At 41.3% G+C, this 27,525-nt stretch overlaps 1 protein-coding gene across 1 annotated transcript in view; it reads left to right on the top strand.

Annotated features, from left to right (window-relative positions):
* Window positions 1–27,525, top strand: part of PLCE1 (phospholipase C epsilon 1) — a 233,145-nt gene that overhangs the window by 186,155 nt on the left and 19,465 nt on the right. Inside the window, 8 exon segments of the mRNA XM_036734522.1 lie at window positions 2,955–3,242; window positions 14,997–15,160; window positions 15,848–16,109; window positions 17,053–17,171; window positions 20,746–20,874; window positions 24,347–24,556; window positions 25,829–25,987; window positions 27,000–27,218. Of these exon segments, the coding sequence (XP_036590417.1) occupies window positions 2,955–3,242; window positions 14,997–15,160; window positions 15,848–16,109; window positions 17,053–17,171; window positions 20,746–20,874; window positions 24,347–24,556; window positions 25,829–25,987; window positions 27,000–27,218 (1,550 nt within the window).

Genomic DNA, 27,525 nt, shown 5'->3' with positions numbered 1-27,525 from the left:
TTATAATCCTTATTTCATGTAATCCCCCCAAAATGCCAATTTGAACATTTTTATTGTCCACCGTTATTAGTCAAGATGATAAATCAACCCATAAATAGACTTAAAGTTGTATTTTGATACTCTCTAATAATATACCAAATTCTGTCCAAATCAGGCAACTTCTAAAAAGTTTATTTCAAACAAACAAACAAACCTAAATGCTAGGCATTTCATGACATTTGGCAAAAACAAAACAACAAAAAAATTCATTACACTTTTGGTTACTGTATTTTTGTAACTTGTTAGAATTATTCTAAATCTCCTACCAGAATAAAAATTTATTTCAGAATGTAAAAGGAAAGTTCTTTTTAGTCAGTATACTTGTTTGTACTGTGGCACCAAAGACCTCCTGTTCTTCATGGCCTCCGTTTTTCTTCCATCAGCAAGTCCCCAGATTTCGTTCATTTGTATCCCTACTGGTTTCTCATTGCCAACATTTTCTTCTTGTTGCTTTGTTGTTGTTGAGTCATTTCAGTCCTGCCCTACCCTTTGTTGCCCCATTTTGGATTTTCTTGGCAAAGATACTGGAGGGGTTTGCCATTTCCTTCTCCAGCTCATTTTACAGATGAGGAAAGTGAGGCAAAGAGAGTTAAATGACTTGCCCATGGTCACATATCCAGTAAGTGTTTAAGACTAGATTTGAACCTAAGAAGATGTCTTCCTGACTCCAAGTCTGGCACACTACCCACTGCGCCACCTAGCTACCCCTCTTAGTTGCTTACCAACTTGCTGTTTCTCTTGCTCCTTATAAGCAATTTATGATCCTTTTTTTAGTTTAGTTTTTTGTTTTTGTTAAGGATTTTACTGCTATTTCCTACTTTAACTCTGAAAGTTCTATATGCTCTCCCTCTTTTTCCACTCTCTGCCTCCCTCCCCCAAAATAACAATAAGAACAATATTTACTTCTCATTGATGTCTCTCTCCTAATTTAGCAAGTCTATCACCAGGCCTTTTCAGTTTAATAAGCCCTCCCAAAGCTCACACTCCATTGGCATAGGCTAGAAGAACTCAGGTCACAGCCACGCCATAATGAGCTATTGGAATAGAGCTTTAGTAGAGGTTACAACAAATATTGTAAGAAAACTTGTAGAGAATGTAACACTAGATGAGTCTAGACAGATCACCAAGGTTAAGGACTTTGAGTGTGTCTCCTAGGTAAGCGTATATAACATCCTCATTGGTTGAATATTGGCATTATATTATATCGTTCCATCTTCTATTGTTATGATATATTATAGATCCGAGCAGCAACCTGGACCTATAAAAGGGAGCAGGTAGAAATGCTCGAGACTGGAGAGAGATCCAAGAGAGAGCTGCGTCACTACAGAGTCCATAGGAGAACAAGTTTATATTGGAGGGGGGAAGAGGTTAAAGCCTGTATGGTTGAATTGAATTAAACTGATGAGGATTATACTTAAAATCGAAGTTCTAAAGTTACCATCTTTAACCTTGTTAAGCTACCCAAGCTTACCACACATTCAGGGGCCTGAAATAATAAAAGAAAATGAAGATCAAGTTTATAGAAGTCCCACAGTTAGTCAAGCTCTCGGGAAACTGGCCCTTAATTTCTCTTGGTTAACTATCCTTTTTTTCCAGATCTTGTCCTTAGTTAACAAGCCCACTCCTTTCTGGGCTGAAATGTGGCGTCAGGCTCTGGATTTCTAGTTGAGGTAGATTTGTCTGGCACTATGGCTAGAACATGATTCTCCAACCTTAACTCTTAGTGTGGAGCCCCCAGGATGGCAGGGATTATCTGTCTCCCTTACTCTTCCTTCACAGTAAATCCACATAGGGACTTCACGTCTGCTAGAATTTCAACAAAGCCTTATAGTCGGTTACCTTCCTCTTGAATTATCTCACTGAACCATGGCTTACTGAAAGATGTCTTTGCCCACAGATCCTTAGATAAGAAAGACCTTACTTTAATAGGCTTCTAACATGTTCCCCTAAGCTTCAAACATCCTGTCCTAATCTCTTAAAGTTTTCTCTGTCCTCCTTAAGAGACTAGCCCCGTAGGTACTCTCTTGGTCTCCCTCCATCTCCGTCTTCCCCATCCCTCCAGCTCCCCATCTCCTCCCTCCTTTCCTTAAAATCAGATTTCCATGATCCCTGTCCCCTCAGCTTTTAGATCCTCTTCTGTTGCCCACTTGGGTTGTAACAGACTGGCCTTTCCAAACCGTGCCCCACTGCACCTCCAGTGGAGTCCTTGGTGAGACTCCCCAGCTTCCCAGCTCCTTGGCATAGCTGAGATAAATAATATGCCCTGGATTTTGGCTGATACCACCAAAAGAACCCTCCCCTGAGGGTTCCTCAGAGTAGGTCCATGAATTATCTTGTATTTCCTTATCTCTTCGAAATGTTTATCCCCTAGTAGAACGTGATCTCCTTGAGGCCAGTGACTGGTGTGGGTTTTTTTAATCTATATAACCTTACATTGGTACAGTACCTTAAACACATTAGGTGCTTAATAAATGTTCACATAAGTGAATGGAACCAATGAATATTTGACACCTTCTCCTCACGGATTTCCCTCTACTACTTACTTCCCTGCTCTCAGATTAGTAAATCACAGTTTATGTTCCTTGCCCAAGGGGATAGTCCACTAGAACTCAGGTTTGCTTGCGTGTGTGCGCGCACACACGCGCGCACACACACGCACACACACACTCTCTCTCTCTCTCAGCTTTCCAAAACAATAACAGAGCATTACATCCCTCAGTATGGACAGGGTCATGGCGTCACAGTACAAACTAGTATACCTGTTTAAGAAGAAAGTAAGTTGACTTGGAAGTTTCTGCAACTCTTTAGTGTGAGCCCTGGGCAGAGCTTAGAGTTCTTATTTCACACTGTCATTTGAATGGATTCTTTGGAGAGAGTTTTTGAAGTTTGTGGTTCTGATCTTTGTGGGGCTTTAGGTTCCTTTGATGGTGTGCGGCAGACCTGGGAAGAAGTTTGTTCTCTCAACACAGCCCCGTCGCTCAGTGCTATCATTAGGACGCCAAAATGCTACCACATCTCATCCCTGAACGAGAATGCGGCCAAGCGCCTCTGCCGCCGGTACTCTCAGAAGCTGATTCAGCACACCGCCTGCCAGCTGCTGAGGACGTACCCTGCAGCCACACGCATTGACTCTTCCAACCCCAACCCGCTCTTGTTCTGGCTACATGGGATCCAGCTGGTCGCGCTCAACTACCAAACAGACGGTAAGGCCGAGGGGGTTCGGTACGACCGCTCTATTTACTGGTTCTGTTTGATACTGGTGTGTAAAAATAAATAGATGAAGTGAAGCACAGATTACAAGGGTATGGAATGAACGGAAAAGGCTAAGTGCCGTGGCCCCACAGTGATACTTTGTCTCCCAGCTCCCTGTTTTTCACTGACTCCCCCTTATTCCTGGAGTGCTTTCTCTCTTAGGATTTCTGGTTTCCTACAAAACCCAGACCAGGCACCCTTTACATGAAGCCTTGCCTGATCCCACCCACTCCCATTAATGCCTTCTCTTCCAAACTTCTCTCCTATTTCCTTCATCTAAATTCTACCCGTGCTTGTTACGGCTGTGTATGTCATCATCCCTGCCAGATCGTGAGGATAGGAGCTGCTTATTGTCTTTACATCCCCAGCACTTAGCACAGTGCCTGGTACATGGAAGGCACATGATAAATGCTTGTTGGTGGATTGATGGATTAAATGGTAAGAGGACGCTGTTTATAGTAGAGGGAAGTGATATCTTGGATAAATCCTTGGTGTTAAGCTCAAGTGTGATTATAGAATCAGAGAGAAATTGTAGAATCATGGAAAGGCCCACGTGTAGTCATCTGGTTCTTATCCCTGTTCCAAGAATACTTACACCAAAAACCACCGGAGACGGATAGTGTTAGTCCTATTTTTAGAGATTTTTCAAGTAGGAATCTCATATCATCCCAGTCCTGTCTAATAGAATCCCTGCATTTATGTAGCATCTTAAGGTTTACCAAGCACTTTCATCTCAACAGTCCTGGGAGGCATCACATTCCAAGACTTCGGTGGATCTATGATCCCATCAGTATGGCAGTGAGGAAGATGACAAAGCATCCTTGCTTTCTCATTCTGAGTGACTTGGTGTCCTCCCTTTAATCTCCCATCCGCCATCCTGGGGCACCTTCTTCTAGTCTCTTGATATTGCATAAATACAAATGGAAAACATGTGCTGCCCACTGACTGTCCTTTGTTCCTTGATGCCGTTACATGATGTGTCATACTTGCAGTAAGTGAATTCTTTACAGCCAATAAAAACTTTTTTCCAGGTAGGCCCATTTTTGTTGATTACATTGGAGACTGAAATAGTCATTGTGCTCATGATAATATTAGTAAAACATTCTATAAATTAAGGAATGAGTGGTAGGAGACATTTTTGCCAGTTTTTCATGAGACTTAAAATTACAAATGATACTTAAAAGTCTTTGTCCATATTAATTTTTGTAAGATCCTAGATTCCAGGTTCAATGACAGAATCACAGAATTTGAGAATTGGAAGAGACCTTAGCAGCCATTTAGTCAATCATTCAATATTTATTAAATACCTACTATGTGCCAGGCATTGGGGGCACAAATAAAAAAAGACATTCCCTGCCCTCAAGGAGCTTACGCTCTAATGGGGGAAGATAACACATATGTCGGAAAAGTCAGAGAAGTCTCAAAGCAGCCCAGCCAGCACAGGTAACGAATCACTGGAGAAGGGAGAATCTACCATCGCCTGAGGCTGGTCATCCCACTTTTGGACAACTCTCATTGTTAGGATGATTTTTCTTGACACCAAGCCTAAACTGGCCTCTTTGCAGCTCCTTGTTCAGCCCTGTGCAACCGAACAGATCAAGTCGACTCTCTCCTCAATATGAAGCCCTTCAGCTCCTGAAAACAATTATCATGTCCCCTCTGACACTCTTCTCCTCTAGGCCAAACGTTTCCTGGTCTTTCAGCCTCAAGGCCCTTCACTACTGGTTTACCTGGTTGCCCTATGCTGGACATTGATCATTCCTCTTATACGTTTGCACTCAGACTTTAATACAGTACTCCAGTTGAAGTTTTACAAAGAAAGAGTATGATGGAATGATCGCTACCCTATTCCCAGAAGCTATATCTCTCTTAATGCTGCCAAAGATTGCATTAACTTTCTTAGTGGTCACTTCACACTGTTGATTTATTATTGAGTTGGCAGTCCACTAAAATCCCCAGATCTTTAAAAAATAAATTGCTGACCATCTAGTACTTGTGAAATTAATATTTTAACCCAAATATGAGATTTTACATTTATTCCTGTTGAATTTCATCTTAATAGATTCAGCCCATTCCTTTTGAATATTCAGTTTCTGTCATCCTATGAATAAGCTGTTTCTCCCAGCTTTGTGTCATCTGCAGATTTTGACAAGCATGTGATCTATGCCTTTATCCAGGTGAATGACAAAAGTGTTAAAAAGCACAGGGCAGAACATGGATCCTTGGGACACTCAACCAGAGACCTCTTGCCATGCTGACATTGAAACATTAACAGCTATTTTCGAGTGTGACATTTCTAAATCCATCTGATTGTGGTCTCATCTAATCCATATCTATACCTTTTCCACATAAATAGTATCAGAAGCCCCACTAAGATCTCAGGAGACTACATTCACAGCATTTTCCTCTTCTAATTGTACTATTGGCCAATCTGTATCTGTCTTTATGACATGTTTTGCTGAAATCCAGGTAAACTATGTCTGTAGTATCCTCTTCATCCTTTCAAAAAGGAGGAAAGGTTAGTCTGTAATGATGTGTTTTTGCTCCCTTCCCTTTCTAAGTGTTTACTCTTCATCTCTTTAATGATCCATTCCAGAATTTACCCAGGCACTGGAAACAAGCGCACCGACCTATAATTTGCAGAATTTGTTCTCTTCCATTTTTAGAAAATTTGACAAAATTTTTCTTCCTCTCATCTTGTCGTACCTCCCCCATTTTCCACAAAATACATTAATAATATCTGCCAGTTCTTGTGACACCTTAGGAGGTGGTTCCTGGGGGTGGGGGGGGAATGGGTGACTTGGATTCATCCAGGTCAGTGATCTAACTGTCTAACTTATCTTGGGGATCAAGACCCTATTGGCCCTTGTTCTTTCTTAGCAGAGAAAACCAAAATACAATTGAACAGCCTGGCCTGGCACCAGTCAGTTAACGCCATTCCCCCAAACCCCCCAGTACAAGGAAAGGAAGTGCCCTTCCCGAGGCTCCTGTTCCTCCCAGTATTACACACATGCACAGCTGTTTGGTTACCCCTCACTTCCTCCAGCAGCCTCACCTCACTCGTAACATTCATATTCCTGACTGTTTTGACAAGACCATGCTATGCTCCTGCAGTAAAGTTCTGTCACCTGCCGTTGCTCCCATCTAATATTTAAAAAAAATAAATCTAAGTTGGTGGCTGAGTCCCTCATATATCTGCATAAGTGTCTTTGGGCAAATCTTCTTTTTCTCAGAAATAAAATTGTTTCACTTCGTGTGTTCTTATGTTTTTCACATCCTTCCTGGGCTGACCTCCCCTGTAACATTTTAGTCCATAGGATGCTGCTTATCTTTTCTCAGAACCCTTTGAAGTTTTGTTTTCCCAAAATCTAAGGTATATCTCAGACTATGCCCAGTTTTCTGTTCCTTTTCTATCCTTAACTCTAGAAGGAAACCATCATGTCACCCCAGTTCCCATCTAGCAACTGGTTCTTCTCAACTAGTTAGAGTCAGACCCAGATAAATTATCTCACATAAAAGTGGCAAGAAAAATCAGTTCTGTTGGGAGGGAAGAGGGGGCAGGTGAGGGCGATTGAGTGAATGTTGCTCTCATCGGATTTGACCTGAGGAGGGAATAATATACACACTCAATTGGGTATCTTACCCCACAGGAAAGAAGGAGGAAGGGGATAAAAAAGGGGGGATGATAGAAGGGAGGGCAGATGGGGGAGGAGGTAATCAAAAGCAAACACTTTTGAAAAGGGACAGGGTCAAGGGAGAAAATTGAATAAAGGGGGATAGGATAGGAAGGAGCAAAATTTAGTTAGTCTTTCACAACATGAGTATTGTGGAAGGGTTTTGCATAATGATACACATGTGGCATATGTTGAATTGCTTGCCTTCTTAGGGAGAGTGGGTGGGGAGGGAAGAGGGGAGAGAATTTGGAACTCAAAATTTTAAAAGCCGATGTTCAAAAAAAAAAGTTTTTGCATGCAACTAGGAAGTAAGATATATAGGCAATGGGGCATAAAAATCTATCTTGCCCTACAAGAAAGTAAAGGAAAAGGGGATGGCGGGGAGTGGGGTGACAGAAGGGGGGGAACGGGGCAATCAGAATATATGCCATCTTGGAGTGGGGGAGGGCAGAAATGGGGAGAAAATTTGTAATTCAAACTCTTGTGAAAATTAATGCTGAAAACTAAAAATATTAAATAAATAAATAACAAGAATCTGACCCAGAATAAAATTTCGCTTTATTATTTCCTCACCCTATTGGAGGATGAAATTGTCACTAAGGCAAGGCAAGAATGTATTGCCTCCTCTGCTTTGGACAGAAAACTTGCTGCAGCAAACGTGTAGAGAATTGAGATCCCCTATCACTGCCGATCATACCTCTGTGCCTGGTGTGTGATCGGGTTCCTCAATTCCTCATCTATTTCCTCTCTTCCTAGGTGGTCTGTAATATACTCCAGGGGCATAATCACTTACTGTTTTTGTCCTCAAGTCTACATATAGCTGCCTCAGGGCCCTGGACAGGGAATCACCAACTTCTCCTTCTCTTCTCTTCTTCCTCTGACCCTGAGAGCTTTTGTCCCTCTGCACTGTCACTCTTGGGAGAACAAGCCTCTTATTCCCAAGCAAACTTTTATTATCAGGTTTCTCTTCACCATTTTCTCCATGATCTAAATAAAAATACATGCATATGCATATGTGCACGTGTTTCTTCATAATAAACATTTGTGGGCATTTTATGACATTTTCTTTTCCTCATAAGAGGCAGCATAATATAGTGGGTAAAGAACTGTGCTCTGACACATACTAGACACATGATCCTGGGCCTTTTTAAGCTAAGGCCTTTCCGAGCTCTCACTTTGACTGAGGTAACACCCATTCAGTGATTAGGATCGTCTCCCACTGCATCCTGGGCCATCTGCAGTCGTCCTGATCTTTCTCTGGCCACTGAACCCGGATAGCTCAGGAGAAGAAAGTGAGGCTGGTGACTTTGCACAGCTCTCCCTCATTTAAATCCAGTTCACTTGCAAGTCATGGCAACATCTTCCTGATCTTGTGGTCTTCTCTGAGAACAAAGGGCAGACCACACACACAACTGCATCTGATCCTAGAAAAATGGCAACTCTTTTAGACTATAAATTGCAGATATAGAGGGAATTTCCTTACCTGGAAATTCTCTTTACCTACTCTTTATTCCTTATCCTATTCTTATCCTTAACCTATTCTTTAGTCCTACTCTCTATTCCTTATCCCTCTCCTCATAAAATATAAATCTTACTAAAATTTCAAACTATTTCTTGAAACTACACAAATAACAAATGTACCTAGCACTCTTATCTATAACTGGATTAAATTATAGTATGCTACTATATAACTGAGGCACAATAACTGTTATCATCTGAGTTTTGCTACAGAATCTTAGCATTGAGTCATGACTTCATGAAAATATGTTATCAGCATGACTTTATTCACAACTTACTATGTGTCAAGAGAGAACATGTATCTTTGCTCTTATGGAATTTGATTTTTTTAAGTGAATTCGGTAAGTGACAAAATATTTGCATTTTTTCATTTGGCATTGATTCTGGGCTTGGTTTATACATTCTGATTTTCAGAACTGATTATAATACTTTACTTATTAGCATCCTTAGCTGTAACTCTAAAATTTTTTAAGTAAACTTTAACTAGAAAAAATTATGCTTTTAGGAAGTAAAAATATATTTTGTTTTGAATGTCCTTTCTCTTCGAATGGATCCAGCACATTTCACATATACTAAATCTGTTTATATATAGAAGATTACTAGAAGTTTTCTCTTAGTGTATTCCTGATTGTCTATACAACTGAGCCAGTATGCCCCAGGATAAGCAATCTCTTCAACCAAGGAAACAGCTGCTGGAAAACAGAAAAAGAGAATCCCAATTTTGAGTAGCCTCCATCCATTCCACATTTATTAAGCACCTAATACATGCTAGGCACTTTACTAGGCTTCAGATATTCAAAGACAAAAGTGAGTCTGCCTTCAAGTAGCTTATATTTTAATGGGGCCCCTAATAAGTACACATATAAGTATAAAAAAATATAATTTGATAGGAGGTAGCAGCAGCTGGGGGGGGTGGGGCAGGCTCAAGAATGGGGTGGCCCTCAAGCCGAGTTTTGAAGGAAGCCAGGGATGCTAAACGTCAGACATGAGGAGAATCCATTTCAGCACGTGGCAGAGCCTGGACAGAGCCACGGAAGTGGGAGATGGGGTGCTGCCTGCCAGGAACACCCAAGACGACCAGCTGGGCTAGACTGGAGGGCATATGAAAGGAGGCAATGTAGAATGAGCCTGGACAGGTAGATAGGGCCGGGTCGAAAGGAATGTGCAAGGCCAGACAAGGATCCATATTGGATACTAGTGTGGATAAGGAGCCCCTGGAATTTTCTGAGAAGCAAAATAATAGTCCAGAACTGTGCTTTAGGAATATCCCCTTAGTAATTATGTGGAGAATGGATTGGAGAGAATAGTGGTGACACCTCTACTGCCAAGGAGACACTCTGCTTGTGCTCAGAGCTGGAACGATTAATTACCCCTTCCCTGCCTTTCTTATACTACTAGGAAACCATATAGTGGGCTGTGCTTCAGCTCCCCTACTCCAAAAAGAATTAGCCTTGCCCTCTTTCTGAATCTCAGGCCACTTTACAGTGAAAGTGATGGGGTGCTTGTGCTTGGACCCTAATTCTAACATCACATTTCTCCTTAGGCTCTGCTTGGGTACCTATGCTTGAATTCCAGTTCTAAAATCACATCTCTCCCTAGCTTCAAAGCATTGGCCCTAGCAGTCTCTCTCCAGTTCAAGGGCAACATGCCTTAGCAAAACGCAACTAGTTTTCAAAACATACTCTCTCCCAGGCAGTCTCTCTCTAGCTAAAAGGCAGCGTGCCCCAACTTATCTCTGCTTCTTCCTCAGTAAGCGGCTATGCCCAATTATAGATTGGTTCCGGATGCTGATGATTGACTGTACACTGAGTCATAAGCATATTTACTATTTACTGACCTTTCTAACATCTATCCCAGACATAGTATTTTGTCTAACAAGATACTGGATGAGAAACTATATAGAGATCTCCTTTAGCCCCAACTGATAGTTAACTCAGTGACATTTCACAGTAAAAACCACACCCCTAGTAACCCCCCTGTGGGCTATTTCCTAGAGAACTCTGGGTAATACGCCTATGCGGTAGATACTAAATGTGCATGTTCCTTTAAGAACCAGCCACTCCTTAACCATGCCTTAACAACTCCCTAATCCCCCCTCCCAAAACACCTAACTGACACGTTCCCCTCCTTTAATCCCCAAAGGCTTCTAGAAAAATTCCCCCTGCACCTCTTTATGGTTGCAGGATCCCTAAGAACTCTTGCCCACTGTGAAGCGTAATAAATCTTTGCCTCTGACTTAAAGAATGCTTGGGTCTGCTAATTCATTCCAGGCGGCCTCACCCTGGGAACTTTGGTTTGGAATCCCTGCATCCTTGGATTTCTTTTCCCCCTCAACAAAAGCATCAGCAGCAGCATCTTTCCATATGAAGAAAATGATAAAGAAACTGATTAAGTGAGAAGTCACTGACAGAGACAGGACCTTGCCCTAAGATTCCTTCATCCAGATGTTTTTTCTATCAAATGATAATGCAGCTTCTATGCAAATGATTAGTCTAAAAACATAGAGCTATTATAATAACATTTTTTAGAGAGTAGCAAATTGACTCTCCATGGAATGTCCCTTGGAGTGACAATGGACATTTCCAGTAGCTGACTTCCCAACGATGGAATACCATAGGCTAGTCAACCCTATAATATACTAAGTTACAGAAAGTGCTAGCTGACCCACAAAATCCTAGGGTTGCTTCAGGAATTAGGAGAATGTAAAAGCAGGCTAAGGATCTCTGTGGACATGGACTAAAGCTGATCTCTTCTAAAGCATCCTACCAGTTTTAGGGTACCTAACATGGAATCTTATTATTTTTTGAGTCATGGACCTTTCTCAGAATAGTGTTTTTAAATGCATTTTAAGAAACCATAATATTACAAAGGAAATGAATAATATTGAAGTAAAGTTATCAAAATGTTTTAAAAGTAAGTTCACAGATACCTGTTACAAATAAAATAGCCCACTTCTCTTCCATTCCATGTGGCTAAGATCAGCTCCCAACTGCCAAAGCCACATGTGGGACCTTGAATCAGTTACTTAACCTCTTCTGGCTTTAGTTTCCTCGTTTGTACAATGAAAAGATTGGATGAGGTCATCTCTCAAGTCCCAGCTCTCAAATGTCTGATCCTGTATAATAATATGCCCACAACAATAGGCAGAGTACCTCACCAGGGAGAATCCGAAACTGTATCTCCTTGCATTAGCTTGCCAGTTCCCAAACTTGGGTGCAAAAATAGTAAAAAGGAGACACCCTGATTCTCCTCTTCAAATGGGAACCCATCTGCAATATTACCTAGAGGGCAGGGTGTAGGCTTTGAGTTGTTCTTAGGAGGGGTGATGACCCATGTATACTGCCAAGGGGTGGTGATGATCCATGTTTACTGCCCAAAGCAGCTACTGGCTTCCCCCTCAAATAACTAGAGAGTCATTGAGTGTAGTCACCTTTTGACCTCAGGATATTATGCCTAGTGTCACATTTATTTATTTATGTTGTCAGATTTTAAGCCCTTAGAGGGCAGGGACTTTCTTGCTTTTCCTCTTTATAGGCCACTGCCTAACACAATGCCTTCCACCCAGTGCCTTGCACTTAACTGTTTGTTGACTGAATTGGTTAAGGAGAAATTTATAAGTTTCTGTGTTACCAGCTACAGAACCTAGCCCTTATTCCAGCTGGCTTCTCACAAACAAGAGGATTTGGAAGAGACTTTTATATTAGTATCACTGTTAGGGCTGAGTGCCATTATTGAGAGTTCTAGAAGATTAGAAGTAGAAAGGCCTTCAGAGGAAATAGAGCCCAGCTCTTCATTTTACAGAGGAGGAAACTGGGCCCGATAGAAAAGATAGTATGTCACTTGTAGAACGGTACAAGATTGGGAAGTAGTCGAGTGGAAGGAGCCATGGCCTTGGAATCAGGAGAGCTAAATGTGAACTGTAGCTCTGCGCTTCCTAGCTCTGTGACCCCCTAGCACATTGCGTGCCGTTTCTGGGCTTCCTCTTCTGCATCACAAGGTCATTGCAAAGACCAAGTTAGATAAAAGATTTAAAGTACTTTGTAAACTTGAAAGTGCTATTATGATATAGGTGAAGCCTTAAAAGACCAGATGTGGAGGTGTACCCCAATCACAGCCAAAGTCCTGAATGCACTGTATTCATGAGGATAATGGTTGAGAGGTATAAGATGGTTTTTCCCAGCACCCCTGCTCCCCAGAAAGGGATGTCATCATTATGGGAGAGGAACCATTAATGAAAATGAAGTGACAGTTTTCTCATCTGCAAAGTAGAGTTGATAATGATAGCAACTACCTCACAGGGATTTTGCAAGGGTCATAATGGATCTAAAGTACTTTATAAATGTTAGGTCTTATTGTGATAAAGTCGATATGAATCTTAGCACTTTATAGAAGGCTTTATTTGCATCCATTATCTCATTTGTCTCTTACTACCCAGAGAGGTAAATATTTTATTATCCTGTTTTATAGTTGAGGAATCTAAAATCATCATTAATGGTCACTCTCACATAGTGGTTTTATACTGTTTTGTTTTGGGGGTTTGGGGGAATGTGTCAACAACTCAACTAATACACATGTGGATACAGCATAGACAGAGTTTTTGTTGAATTTGGCAATGTACATCTGCATCTTACCTTCGTAAGAGTTGAAACATGTTAGAAATTCATTCTGAGCATAGCTAGAAAAAAAGCAGAGGGAACATTGGTCAAGTGTGGCTCATAAACCTTCTGCTCTCTTGTGCAAAGACAAACCCTGAACATAAAATAAGCATTTAAATCTGGGATAGACCTAGTAGTAATGAAAGAACTACCAAACAGCCCATCAAACAATATTGCCAATTAAGTTGGGACATGAAATCTCAAGAGAAGCCACAAGAATGCCAAAAGCTCCTGAGTGGATCGTGTAGTTCATTGAGTCCTGTGTGATTGTGATTCATTTTTAAAATTTAACCAAAAATAAAAGCATTTTAGCACTGTTGTATCACTCCATACATGGCAACTGGGAACTTAAACAAATATATGGAGTTTTTAAGGTATCATCTGACTTTTTCTTGGACATATTTTTATGGTACATATGAAATGCCATACATTGGATATCAGCATAGTTAAGTGTCTGGAGTAAAAAAGCTAATTACAATTGCAACTGTGGAATTAAAAGCAATAATAGCAACAGATCTCCATTAAGTACACAAAAAAAAGATTCAAAAGGAGTCATGGAAATAAGCAAAACCACATAGTTACTTCTGTGTTGCAGATATATTTAATTTTACAATTAATAGTCGAGGAATAATAATAATAATATTGTTGTTCACTTGTTCAGTCGTGTCTGCCTCTTCATGACCCCATAGACCCCATAGAGCACCAATACTATCCATGGGATTTTCTTGGCAAAGATACTAGAGTGGTTTTGCCATTTCCCTCTCCAGTGGATTAAGGCCATAGTTAAGTGACTTGCCCTGGGTCACATAGCTAATGAGTGTTTGAAGCTTGATTTGAACTTAGATTTTCCAAACTCCAGGCCTAGCACTCTATCCACTAAGTCACCTCACTGCCTAATTAAAAAAAAATTAACATTTATATAGTGTTTACTATGTGCCAAATGCTTTACAAATATTTGTGTTCCTCACAATAGACCTGGGAAGTAGGTGCTATGATTATCTCCATTTTACAGATGAGGAAACTGAAACAGAAAGATTAAGTGACTTGCTTAGGGTCACACAGCTAGTCGGTGTCAAAGGTTGGATTTGAACTCAGATTTTCTTACTCCAGGCCCACGCTCTATCCATTGTACCACCTAGTACCAAGCTGACTTCTAAATAGAAGTTTATGGGCTTATGGATGATAATTTATAGTTTGATTTTTTTCCTTTTTAAAAAATGTTCTTTGTATATAGTATTTGAATTATTGTGCCTACTAGCGAAAGTTAATTTAAAATTAATTTGAAAGAAATAAGAAACCAATTATTCTTTCCTAAAACTCAGGATTTTTACAAGATTGAGCATATATGACAGTTCCTTTGTGGGTAAATCAATTCCAAGGTGGTTCACACTGACCCAGAGTGCCGATTGCATACATATTGCTTTACCATTTTTAATCTCAGAAAAAAATGGTGCAGAATGCAAAGCTGTTTCAGGCATGAAAGTAAAATTAGACTAGAATTGTACCATACCCGCCATCACTGATTTGGTTCCACAAAGCCAAAGTGTTTGGCAAAAGAGCATTACAAGGAACGATTAGTTCCATAAAAATGCTAGAATTGGCAACTTGAAGTGACTCTGCCACCAAGACTTGTGGTGTGACGTGGGAGTTTTGTTCTGAGGTTTTAATGTTAAAATACAATCCCAGAGTCTCCCAGTTGGAATAGTCCTCAGAATCCCTCGAGTTAATCCAGTACATGCCTGACATGACTTGGAAATGACGAGGCAAATGTGGGCTATGCCTATATAAATATCTAACAGAAGAGCAATGTATTTCTCTTTATCCACATTTTGGTATCTTATTTTTTTTAATCTTGTAGATCTACCCTTACACTTAAATGCAGCAATGTTTGAAGCAAATGGTGGCTGTGGTTATGTTCTAAAACCCCCTGTCCTGTGGGACAAGAACTGTGCTATGTACCAGCACTTTTCTCCGCTGGAAAGAGATATGGGCAACATGGAGCCTGCTCTCTATTCTTTAAGTGTAAGTATTCTTGTTAATAAAAGTTAGAGTTTTAAATCCGCTTTTAGAGACTTTAAGGGAAGCACACCTATCGTCCTAAGACTTTATTTTGTCAGATTTATCTTCCGAAGAGGATTTTAGAACCCTAATAAGCAAGTAGAATTCCCTAGTTAGGAAAGAGATTTGTATGGATTGTTTATGGACTGTTTGTTGCCTTTTATTGTTACCACTGGGGGCTTGCTTGTATGGTTCTGAGGGGCTCTTTTACTCAAACCTGTGAGCACCTAGACATGAGCTATATTCCAATATTTCCCAGACTAAGTTTGGTAGAGCCCCAAAAGACTGAATTTTTTCAGTCAGTCCTCAAAACCAGACCCTTCCTATAAACCCCAGACTAAGACTCCCACGGCCTTTTTTCTGTGACTCCTTACATCCAGCCAGGGAAGGGAATACAGGGAGCATCCCCTGAAGCCTCAGTGCACACTCTCGGGTGGTGCTGTGGTGCATGTCCTTAATCTCTGCAGGGCAAGGCTGGGTAAGCCTAGCGGACTCATCAGGAAGTCTCTCTTCCCTGCCCCCTGTCCCCATCAGTCCATACACAGGGAGTTCCCTTTTTTTTTTTTTTTAATTCACATGCAGACTTGGATGAGGGGCTTTGTTTGGTGTCTCTTCAATTATTAGTGACTTTGATCATTCTCTTTGCATCAGATTGTCTCTGGTCAGAATGTGTGTCCTAGTAACAGCACAGGAAGTCCATGTATTGAAATCGACGTCCTGGGAATGCCACTGGATAGCTGCCATTTTCGCACTAAGCCCATTCATCGAAATCCTCTTAACCCCATGTGGAATGAACAGTTTCTCTTCCGAGTTCATTTTGAAGATCTTGTATTTCTTCGTTTTGCGGTTGTTGAAAACAACAGTTCAGCTGTAACTGCCCAAAGAATCATTCCACTGAAGGCTTTGAAAAGAGGTAGAAGAAAATCTCATTTGTTTAAGCACTGATTGAGCACATCTCAAAATAAATTTTTCTGATATATTTGCAATATCTTTTACAGAATGTGGCCTTTCTGACTCTGCAATAGACTTTGCAGATGTGACTAGGAGGGATATGGAGGGCGGTGGATGGAGCGCTCGCTCCTCCACAATCCCCACTTCCCTTCTCCCCCTCAAACCATAGGCCCCCCCTTCCATTCCCTGTAAGTTCTAAAGCTATGCAGAATGGCTTGAACTGAGGGGAGGGAATGACAGTGTGGGGCTGGGGGGGAACCAGCGCCAGTCATTAAGCTACTGTTGGAACCACAGCCAGTGCTAGAAAGGGAATTGGAGGCCAGCAATAACTTTAGGTAGCGTCTGGAAGAGAAGGCCAAAAAATAAAACGGGAAAAGCTGGGTTGGTCCTCTCTGGGCTTTTATATGAGCACGCACAAACTACAAGACCCCCTTCACACAGAGCTTCATGGAAGTGCAGCATATGGGGTCCAAAGCCCCAAAGGAGGCTTTTTAATGTAATCAAAGCTATTAGAAGATGAAGCAGTTTGCATTACTGCTCATTTTAGAAAACGGAAACATTAAGTGCCCAACCAGCCTTAAAAGCAGTCAGATTTTCTACTTTTCAATTTTTTTCTCTGAGAATATTAGGAACTTTTGAAAGCATATTAATTCCTTTGGGTTAACAAAGGCTAATTAATTGCTAATGCATGGCACTAGATAGTACTCTGGTTACCCGAATGGCAGTACTCACATCCAGCAAAAAAAGGCACATCCTCTTTGCATGGCTAAGCAGTGCAACCATCCTATCTCATCAAGAAACAAGTCATTCTGTACTTTCTTTGGGGTTCCTGCCTTGGGAAAGTTGGCTCAGAACAGGAATAAATGTCCAGTGGACAGGTTTCACCCAGTTGTGTGTTGTTTTAGGATATCGGCATCTTCAGCTGAGAAGCCTACATAATGAAGTCTTAGAAATCTCTAGCTTGTTCATAAACAGCAGGAGGATGGAAGAAAATTCCAGTGGCAGTGCTGTGGCAGCATCCTTGGTAACTAAACTCAAGTGTTAATGTCGTACTTTCATTGCTCCGTTTTAATGCTTAGGCACTATTCCCGTGCCCTGAACCCAGCGCCCTTCTCTTCCTCTCTCCTACATACGTAGATTCCACACACATGCTCACACACATCCACAGTTATTTCCTTGGCTTTCACCTGCTTGTCCACCACCCAGAGCAAGACAGGGTGTACTAGAACTATCGCCAAGCTAGACAGTAACAACAAGCACCACAATAGTAATAATGCCTGACATTTATAGAGCGCTTACTGTGTGCCCAGTACCAAGCTAAGTGCTTCACAACTATTAACTCATTTAATCCTCACAATAACCCCTTAAGGGAGGTGTGGTTATTGTCCCTGTTTTATAGGTGAGGAAACTGAGGCAAACAGGCTTACGTGACTCGCTCAGGGTGACACAGCAAGGAAGTATCTGGGGCCTGATTTGAACTTGGGAGGATGAGTCTTCCGGTCTCTAGGCCCCAGAGCTCTATCCACTGTGACACCAGCTGCAGGTCCCAGCTGGGATACTAACTAACTCTGTGACAGTGGGCAAGTTACTCAAGTCCACTGAGCCTTAGTGTCTTCAGCTATACAGAGAGGGGCCTGGACCGCATCTCAGACACTCTTCTAGCTCTAGAAGTCCTGTACTCTCAGCATTCTAAAAAGAATCTGAAGCGCCTGCTGAGGACCCACCTGGTCATGTTTTTACCTCCTGAACTGCCAAGGAAAGACCCCAGCAGCCACCACCCCACCTTACATTTGATGAACAGATCAGTCTGAGCCACACCTGCCCGCTTGCACCCTGTATGAAGCAGTGTTGCTCTGCAGTCAAGAAGAATATGTTCAACTTTCCATTGTAGCTTCTCGTGCCAGAGTTCAGGCAGTCAAGTCAGTGAGAGCAGAGTCTCAACCCAGAGAACACTGTACCTTGACTCTAAGAGAACCAGGTGAACCACACTTTAATGAGAACAGCAAGATGAGAAACATGTCTTACTTTATTAAGTAAAATTTAGTTACCATTTCTTGGTCTTCATTTGTGGGCCTTTTGTTCCCCTGTCAGGCAGGTATCCCTCCCCTTCCTCTTTTTTTCCTTTCTAAGTAGTGGATTCATTCATTAATTTAATTATTTATTCAGGAAACATTTATTAAAGGCCTCCTTCAGGCACATGTGCAAAGAGACAGTATGATGAAATGGAGAGGGTCCTGAGCATGGCGTTAGGAAAGTCTTAGTTCCACTCCTGTGTCTGATTCTACTGTGTGGTCATGAGGATATCACTTAGCTTTTCTGAGAATCATTCTCTTTGTCTATAATATTGGAATAATAATACATTTAGCACCTACCTCAAGGTGTTGTTGTGAGGCTCAAGCGAAATAATGTGTGCAAAGCATGTAGCAAACTTTAAAACACTCAACAAATGCCACTGGGAAATGCTGGGAAAATGAAAAGATAACTAGAACTGGGCCCTGCTTCTTCACCACAGTCCCGTGCTTGGGATCAGTAAAGATGCCTGAAATCACCATGGGGAGCCCAAGGCCCAAACCGCTACAATCCCTCATGAAGGACCCCCGCTTCCAGTCTCTGGGCCTTCATAGACTATCCCCTGGACCTACACAGCCCTCTTTCTTCCCCTTGGCCTCTTAGAATTCTCAGTTCCATTCAAAGCTAAGCTCAAATAGCACCTTCTCTCCCTTTTCCCCCACCTCACCAAGGGTAGGGGGCTAGTGTGGGACATGAAACAAGGCAGAAGATGGCCTCAGGCTTTAACACTGTGAGCTGCTCCACATGTCTGGGCTAGCCAAAGGCCCCATTTCTCCTAGCCACAGGAGCAGCAGCAGCAGCAGCATGAGGCTACTTCTGTCCTTCAAGTGTGACTTGGTTCTCTGCTGTGAGGGAGGGAGAGGATGGTGACATGCTCTGATTGTGTTCTGAACAAGGGAGGTTGCCACAAAGTAGAGAGAAGGGGATGGATGTGAGAGATGATATAGAAGTAGAACTGACAGAATTTGGGGCTAACTACATAGGTTCTGTGAATGAGAAGTTGAGGGTCACACTGCTGTAATCGGGTGGGTGACCAAAAAGATGGTAATGCCTTTGACAGCAATAGGGCCATGTGAGAGAGAAATAGGTTGGTTAGGGGAGATAATAAGTTCTGCTTTGGGCATGTTGAGTCTGAGACGGCTATGGACAACCAGGTCTAAATATCCAAAAGGTACCCAAAGGTGTTCAAAAGGAACTCAGAAGAAAAATTTAGGCTAAATATATAGATCTGGGAAGCATCTGCATAAAGATCATAATTAAAGCCCTGGGAAATGATTAACTCACTAAGAGAGATTGGAGAAAGAAATGAGGAGGGCCCAGCTCTAGGCTTTGGTATAAACCCACACTTAGGTGGTAGGATGCTGGGTGATGATAAAATATACGAGACTGAGAAGGCTAAGCCACGCAGGTAAGAGGGAAATCAACAGAGAGAAGTGTCGTGGAAAGCCAGAGTTACAAAGTTTTCTCTGATTCTTGGGGCAAAGCACACCTTCATTAGGATGGGACTGTTCTTGAAATCCTCTCCACCAACAACACTAGCATTCCCAGTCTAGGTGATGGGAGGAGAGGTTAGGAGCAGAAAAGGAAGGAGAATTGATGGACTTTGAAGTGAGATGCTCTATCCCTAAAGGATTCTTGTCCGATGCAGCCTGTTACTGAGAAGAGGCAAGTGAGAGGGATCTGCTTCTTTTACTGTGTAGTAATAGCATCAGGAATAGCCAGCAGGTGCTCCTCCAGCAAGCAAGTAGGATTTTGGGGAAGCTTTTACTCTGATGCTGATTCTGCTGCTGCTCCCACAGAAACAGGAGTTTAAGAGATTGGGGTCCATGGTGCCATGAACCTGAGGGAGGCTGCATTCAGATTTTTCATCATTGAATCAGTCAGCAAACATTTCTTAGGTTCCTCCTGTGTGCCAGGTGCTGGAGATACAAAGACCAACAAATGCGATAAGACCTACCCTCAGGAGCTCACCATCATAACGGGTCAGACAACATGAACGTTCATGGCAGTCTAAGGCAGTATCAGGAAGGGAAAAATCAATAGGACACCAGACGATGAATACGTGAGGGCAGTACAAAGTTCTAAGTAACTAACACTATACACCCTGGACGTAATAGACACTCAATAAATGTTTATTGAACGAATGAATAAATAGCTTATTAGGATCAAAAGGGACTTGAAGTTCAAATCCAGCCTCAGACACTTGACACACTTGCTAGCTATGTGACCTTGGGCAAGTCACTTAACCCCAGTTGCCCTGCCCTCCCCCCTCAAAAGAAAAAGGGACTTGAAGGAAGGACCCACCCTCTGAAATAAGAAAAGAGGCTATGGCTGCAAGATCATCAATGTTTAAGGTGCTTACTGCCAAGGGTTCCGATTTAGTGGTTAAAGAACATGCTATTGGGAAGAATGCATCATGTATTCTAATTATGAGTAATTATAAACATGACCTAGAAATAGTCTACATTATTTAGACTAGAAAAGAGTCTGGATTACTACACAAACAATATAAATATTCTATCTGACAGATGTTCAGCACAGAAGAAAGAAAAAATCTGGAGACATACAAGGTCACAGTACGTGGGATTCCAGGTCCTGAGCCATTTACTGTTTTTATTATAAATAAAGAGACTAAAGCAAAGCAGCTTCTTCACCAAGTAAGTTCACAAAGCATTTGGTTATGGAAATCTAATAATTTAATTGCTCTATAATATATATATGCATATACATAAACACACATGCATATTCACTCACGTGCATGCCCTCACCAAAGCCTTCCTCTGAAGCTTCATTGGCGTATGAAGGTGGCCCTGGATTCTCAGATTCTATGCCAGCAGAAGTTAAGATCCAACAGGGCCTACCTACCAAACTACTGCTGTTACTGTGTACAATGTTCTCCTGGTTCTGCTCACTTCACTTTGCATCAGTTCATGTAAGTCTTTCCATGATTTTCTGAAATCAACCTGCTCATCACTTTTTATAGCACAGTAGTATTCCATTACAATCACATATCACAACTTTATTCAGTCATTCCCCAGTTAATGGACATCTCCTCAATTTCCAGTTCTTTGCCACCACAAAAAGAGCTGCTGCAAATATATTTTTTATGAATAAGTTCTTTCCTTTAAAAAAAATCTTTAGGATGTAGACTTAGTAGTGGTAGTTGTTGTTGTTTTGTTGTTGTTTGCTGGATCAAAGTATATGCACAGTTTTATAGCCCTTTGGGCATAATTCCAAATTGCTCTCTAGAATGGTTGGATCAATTCACAACTCCACCAACAATGCGTTAGTGTCCCAATTTCTCATATTCCCTCCAACATTTGTCATTTTCCTTTTTTGTCATATTAGTCAATCTGATAGGTATAAGGTGGTACCTCAGAATTGTTTTAACTTTCTTTCCTCTAATCAATAGTGATTTAGTGCATGTTTTCATATTATATATATCAAATTTTGATTTCTCCATCTAAAAACTGCCCATTCATATCCCTTGACCATCTATCAATTGAGGAATGACTTGTATTCTTAAAAACTTGACTCAGTTCTCTATATATTTGAGAAATGAGTCCTTTATCACAGATAATTGCTGTAAAAAATTTTTTCCCAGCTTTCTGCTTTGCTTCTAATTTTGCTTACATTGGTTTTAATTGTACAAAACCTTCTTAATTTAGTATGATCAAAATTATCCATTTTACATCTAGTAATGTTCTCTATCTCTTGTTTAGTCCTAAATTCTTCCCTTCTCCATAGATCCAACAGGTAAACTATTCCTTGCTCTGCTAATTTGCTTATGATATCATCCTTAATGTTTAAATCACGTACTCACTTTGACCTTATCTTGGTATATGGTGTGAGATACGGATCTATACCTAGTTTCTGTTGTACTGTTTTCTAGTTTTCCTGGCAGTTTTTGTCAGATAATGAGTTCTTGTCTTTGGGTTTGTCAAACACTAGATTATGATGATCATTCACTACTGTGTCTTGTATACCTGATCTTTTCTACCAGCTCACCACTCTTTTTCTTAGACAGTACCAGATAGTTCTGATGATTACCACTTTGAAGTTCAGTTTGAGATCTGGTACGGCTAGGCTACTTTTCTTCACGTTTGTTTTCCTTAATTCTCTTGACATTCTTGACTTTTTGTCCTTCCAGATGAATTTTGTTACGATTTTTTTCTAGTTCTATAAAATAATTTTTGTTAGTTTGATTGGTATGGCCCTGAGTAGGCAAATCTAGATAGAATTATCATTTTTATTATGTTGGCTTGGCCTATCCACGAGCAGTCGATATTTTTCCAGTTGTTTAGATTTGACTTTGTGTGAAAAGTGTTTTGTAATTGTATTCATATGGTTCCTGGGTTTGTCTTCGCATATAGACTCCCAAGTATTTTGTATTGTCTACAGTTATTTTAACAGGAATTTCTCTATCTTTTGCTGTTTCTAGCCTATTTCTTGACTTTGAACTTTGAAGGAGGAGGCAGCATCCCAAGCTTCAAGCTTTTTCATGCTGCTATTTTCAGAGCTGGTTCTAGGGGCCTGCAGGTTTTGGTGCTAAGGTGGTGTGATGCAGGGAAAGGTGTGGTCGCTGTTCTTTACTCAGGAAGAGTCCCTGCTTCCCTGCAGCTGCAAGCACTAGTTTTCCTCTCTGCCCTGGAACTGTGACCCAAAACTGGATGGGCAACAGAGTTGCCAAATAGCACCAGATGCCAGTGCCAGCAGAGGGTCCCTGATCTCTTTCTGACCAGTTGTCTAACCTTTCCTGTCTCTGGGCTGAGAGCTCCTGAAGCTGCTATTTCCAAGGCCCACCACTGGTGTTGCCATCATGTGAGCTCCAAGGTGGCCCCCAGCTCAGTGTCACAGACCTCTCCTGAGAATCTCCTAAGTTGTCTTGGGTTGGAAAATCATCCTTACCTTCGATTTGAGGCATTATTTTAAAGTTGTTTGGAGAGGAATGTTGGGAGAGTTTGGATGGATTGCTGCCTCTGCTCCACCATCTTGCCACAAATTATACCACTTGACCTGATTTTTTTTTTTTGCAGGGGAGAAGGCAGGGCAGTTGGGGTTAAATGACTTGCCCAAGGTCACACAGTTAGTAAATGTGTCAAGTGTCTGACGTCACATTTGAACTCAGGTCCTCCTGACTCCAGGGCTGGTGCTCTACTCACTGCGCTATCTAGCTGCCCCAATGACCTGATTTTTCTTGAGGTTCAATGTTGTTCTCTCCCATAAAGTCCCCTTCTTCTCGCTCTAGCCAGGAATTCCCAACCCCTTATCAAATCCCAGCTGTTTTTCATTTGAATCATTTTCTCCCATCCTCATTGCCCTTTCCTACTCTTGAATGAATAGATATAACCTTGATTCTTATACTGACCATGGGCCTAATATAAAAGGTCATCATTGCCTTCTACAAGCCAGACTAGATCTCCTTTATTGTCATTCTGTTTTTTATCGATGGAAAATAACTAGAGATCAGCTTATCACATTTCCTATTCTCCTCTACTTCCAGCTCAGTCTTATGCAATCTCTAAGATTTGGTTGTAAAGGGTAGGGGGTGGGAGAGGAGGTAAAGATCTACAATAAGGAGAATAGTCCCCTGGAATGTAGTCAAAAGTGTATTGCACTATAGAATTCCCAAGGACCTGCTAATGCTGAGAATTTAGCCCTATGAACCTAACATTTAAAAATGATTGGGTGGTTCCAACATGAGAAAAAGAAATTGTCTTGGTTCAGGCTGGACTCGGTTTATTGGCCATTGTCATAAAAGCAAAGCATTTCTACAGAGTTCCAGGGCTGTAGAATGACAAAGGGCTAAGGTCATGGGTTGAAAAACCTAAAAGTTATTAAAACTCAACAGGGGTTGTCATTCCAGCAGTGGGAAAAGAGTTTTGCTGTCCTGGGATTATGAATAAATTGTGTTGCTGGCCAAAGTAGAAGTAAACAAGCCTTTTTGGTCATAGGAAATTGCTTAGATCTTCCAAAGAGGAACGATGCACTCACTACTCCTGAGTAGATTTAACTTGGCAGTAAATGTCAGGCATATTTTGTGCTCTCCAAGAATAGATTCATTTAGAATTAAAAGATTTTTATCAACTATTTAGACTGTTTTACCAGTCTCTTTTTTGTACATGTTAGATTTTGACTACTTCACAAGGTTCCATACCAATCACCACAGACTGCTTTTTGATGGAAGAAAAATATTTTATATCTAAAGAAAAAAATGACTTCAGGAAACAGCCATTCCAGAGAATAATCAGTCCAGAAGAAGAGATTGTGCAGATTTTGAACAGCTGGTTCCCAGAAGAAGGTTATGTTGGAAGGATTATTTTTAAAGTCCAGGAGGAAGTAAGTATATTCAGGAATAGCTAATACAGTAAAATCCCATAAACTCTGCCAACTAAAAATTTTTCAGTAATTCAGACCTGGTTTATGTGACTTTTGGTAGGGACCTATGGTTCCATCAGTATAGAGAACTCCCAGTAGGGTACTTCTCTCTACCGATTCAGATCTAAAGCTTATCTTCATCTTATAAATCTTAAAGAATTCCCCAGGGCCACTGAGAGATGGATTGACCTTCCCTAGGACAGACACACTTGAACTGGGGGTCCAAGTTCTCTTCTGACTTATCCTAGCTTTGAGACCTGAGCAAGTCACTGACTCTTCAGTGATCCAGGCAACTTTGTAAGACTGTAAATCACAGAGAAGGGGCTGAGCTGCACAAGCAGGGGGAGATCATCACCCAGAAGTTCCCCATTGCACTGAGATGCTGTGAGTAGAGAGAGATTAGTCTAAAATAAAGCCAAGGGCTCAGAAAGTTAATATTTCTTCAAATATAGCTTCAAAAGGGGAGCTTTGTAATTCTTGCACATTAACAGATGACTTGCATTGATGAAACATTTGATCATGAATGTACACATTTTTTCATAAAATCACCTTGTTTTACTTGTAAGTGTCCATTAATGAAATTTACTTTATAAAATGTACTTCAAAGGAATAATATTGCATTTCTTCAAAAATATCTCAGATTTTTTTTTTCAAATTGTTTGTTATGGTGGGCAAGTCTCACCATAGTTGTTAAAAAATGGGTGAGGATTTATATAGTTCATCTATGCGGTATATGCCAAAACTCTATTCCACTTTTTATCAGCTGGCCTCTACAAAGATATTTGTAATCCATATATCCCATTTGTAAGCATATGTATATAGATTATATAGAATTTTAGAAATATTTAATGGAATCACATTCAGAGCTAAGAAATGTCCTTCAGTAGTCCCAAATTTCCAACATACAACATTTCTCAATCTAACCGAAAGATATATACCTTTTTGTGATACTTTACATCATATTTTATGTATATATATATATAAATATATATATATATATATTTTCACATTAGATTTATATTTATATAGTTTATAGCTCACAACAACTTTGTGTGCAGGAGTGCAAGAATTATCATGCCCATTGTACAGATGAAGAAACTGATGCTGATGACTTTGCCCAAGTCACATAATTAAGAATTGGCAGAACCCAGCATTCATGCCCAGGTGTCCTAATTACCTCATGCTGCTTTTTATTCATCTTCTTCTCTCCACTTTTTCACACTTTATGTGCAGCACCCAGAGGAGAAGAACATCTTCCCGGAAGAGAAGGAGGTGACCTTGAGCTCAGAAGATGAAAGCTTCTTTGTACAAGTCCATGATGTGTCCCCCGAGCAGCCCCGCACGGTCATCAAAGCCCCCCGGGTCAGCACTGCCCAGGAGGTCATCCAGCAGGTACTCTTCATCCTCCGAGGTCTTTCCTTTCCACTCTCTGAGATGAGGCGGAAGTAAACTAGAAACATTAAGGGTTAATTTGATATGTGCCATCCTAGCACGATGGGTTTCTGGTGAGAGATAGAGTGCATGTTATGGAAACTGGAAAGAAGCAGTTTACTGGGAAAATCACAAAGTCATGAGGTCCCTGTCACTAGAAATGTTCGAGCAGAGGCTTGATAGCCTTGTTAGGGATACTGTGGAGGGCGTTCCTACATTTGACAGGCTCTAGGGTGAGGCCCTGTCTCACTCTTGGTATTTTGTGAGTCTAAAATGAAGTAGAGGCACTCAGTCTAGTGACAGATACCTGGATTAAGAGACAGAGGCCCTGGTTGCGAATCCTAGCTTTGCAGCTTGCATAACTTTGGGCATGTCGCTTAACTTTTATTCTTCCCCTGCAAAATGAGGGAGGGTCTTTAAACTGATGTCTAAGGCCTTGAGGATCTAGAATAGGTTCTTAGGATATATTGGTGAGAAACGTGTCCAACATCTTGTTTCTGTATTCTTCCCCGAGGCCGCTAGTCAATGAAGCCCTGAGCCTGGAGACAGGAAAACCTTTACTAGCTGTGTGACCCCTGACAAATCATTGAGTCTCTGCCTCAGTTTCCTCAACTGTAAGATGGGGATAATAGCACGTACCTCCCAGCATTGTTGTGAGGGTCAGATGAGAAAATAATTGTGAAGCGCCTGGGACACAGATGATACTTAATAAAAGTGTCCACCCTTTTTGTCTTTGTATCCCAAGGGGCTAGCATGTAGCACCTTGCACATAGTAGGTTGGCATCTATTAAGCACCTACTATATATAAGAGCTTTGCCAAGCCCTGGGGCAAAAGAAAGGCAAAGACAGTCTCACGGTGAACACAACAGGCTAACAACTATGCACAAACAAGGAATAGACAGAACACATTGGAGATGATCCAGTAGCAAGTGCCTAATTAATGTCTGCTGAATTGTTTGTTGAATGTTTACAGACTTTGTGCAAAGCAAAATATTCTTACAGTATTTTGAGCAATCCCAACCCAAGTGACTATGTGCTTCTGGAGGAGGTGCTGAAGGAATCTGCTAACAAGAAATCTTCCACACCCAAGTCTTCTCAGAGGGTTCTTGGAGACCAGGAGTGTGTGTTCCAGGCTCAAAGCAAGTGGAAGGGAGCAGGGAAATTCATCCTTAAGCTAAAAGAGCAGGTTCAGGTAAGCTTCAGGAAAGTACTCTGTGATCTTCCTAAATGTTCAGCGTTCATAAGCAACATTGTAATGGAGGTTGGGAACAAGGAGACTTGGGGAGAAAGTTTCTAAGGAAGAGTAACAATAAGGGTAAGAGAAACATTAAACTAAGCTTAGTTTTGTCCTTGTATAAACAGAAGTGCATTGCCCAAGCAGCCCTGGGCTTGCACCACAGCCGTGGAGCCCTCAGGAACAGGCGGGGTGACCTCCTCTGGCTCCTGGGCCTGCTCCAGAGTCCTCCACTCCACCTTCCACCACCAGCTGTCACAGACTC

This window comes from Trichosurus vulpecula, chromosome 8, assembly GCF_011100635.1.
Source record: "Trichosurus vulpecula isolate mTriVul1 chromosome 8, mTriVul1.pri, whole genome shotgun sequence".
In the NCBI taxonomy this organism is placed as follows: Eukaryota; Metazoa; Chordata; class Mammalia; order Diprotodontia; family Phalangeridae; genus Trichosurus; species Trichosurus vulpecula.
Note: the sequence above shows the minus strand (reverse complement) of the source record. Positions and strands in the feature narration are given on the sequence as shown.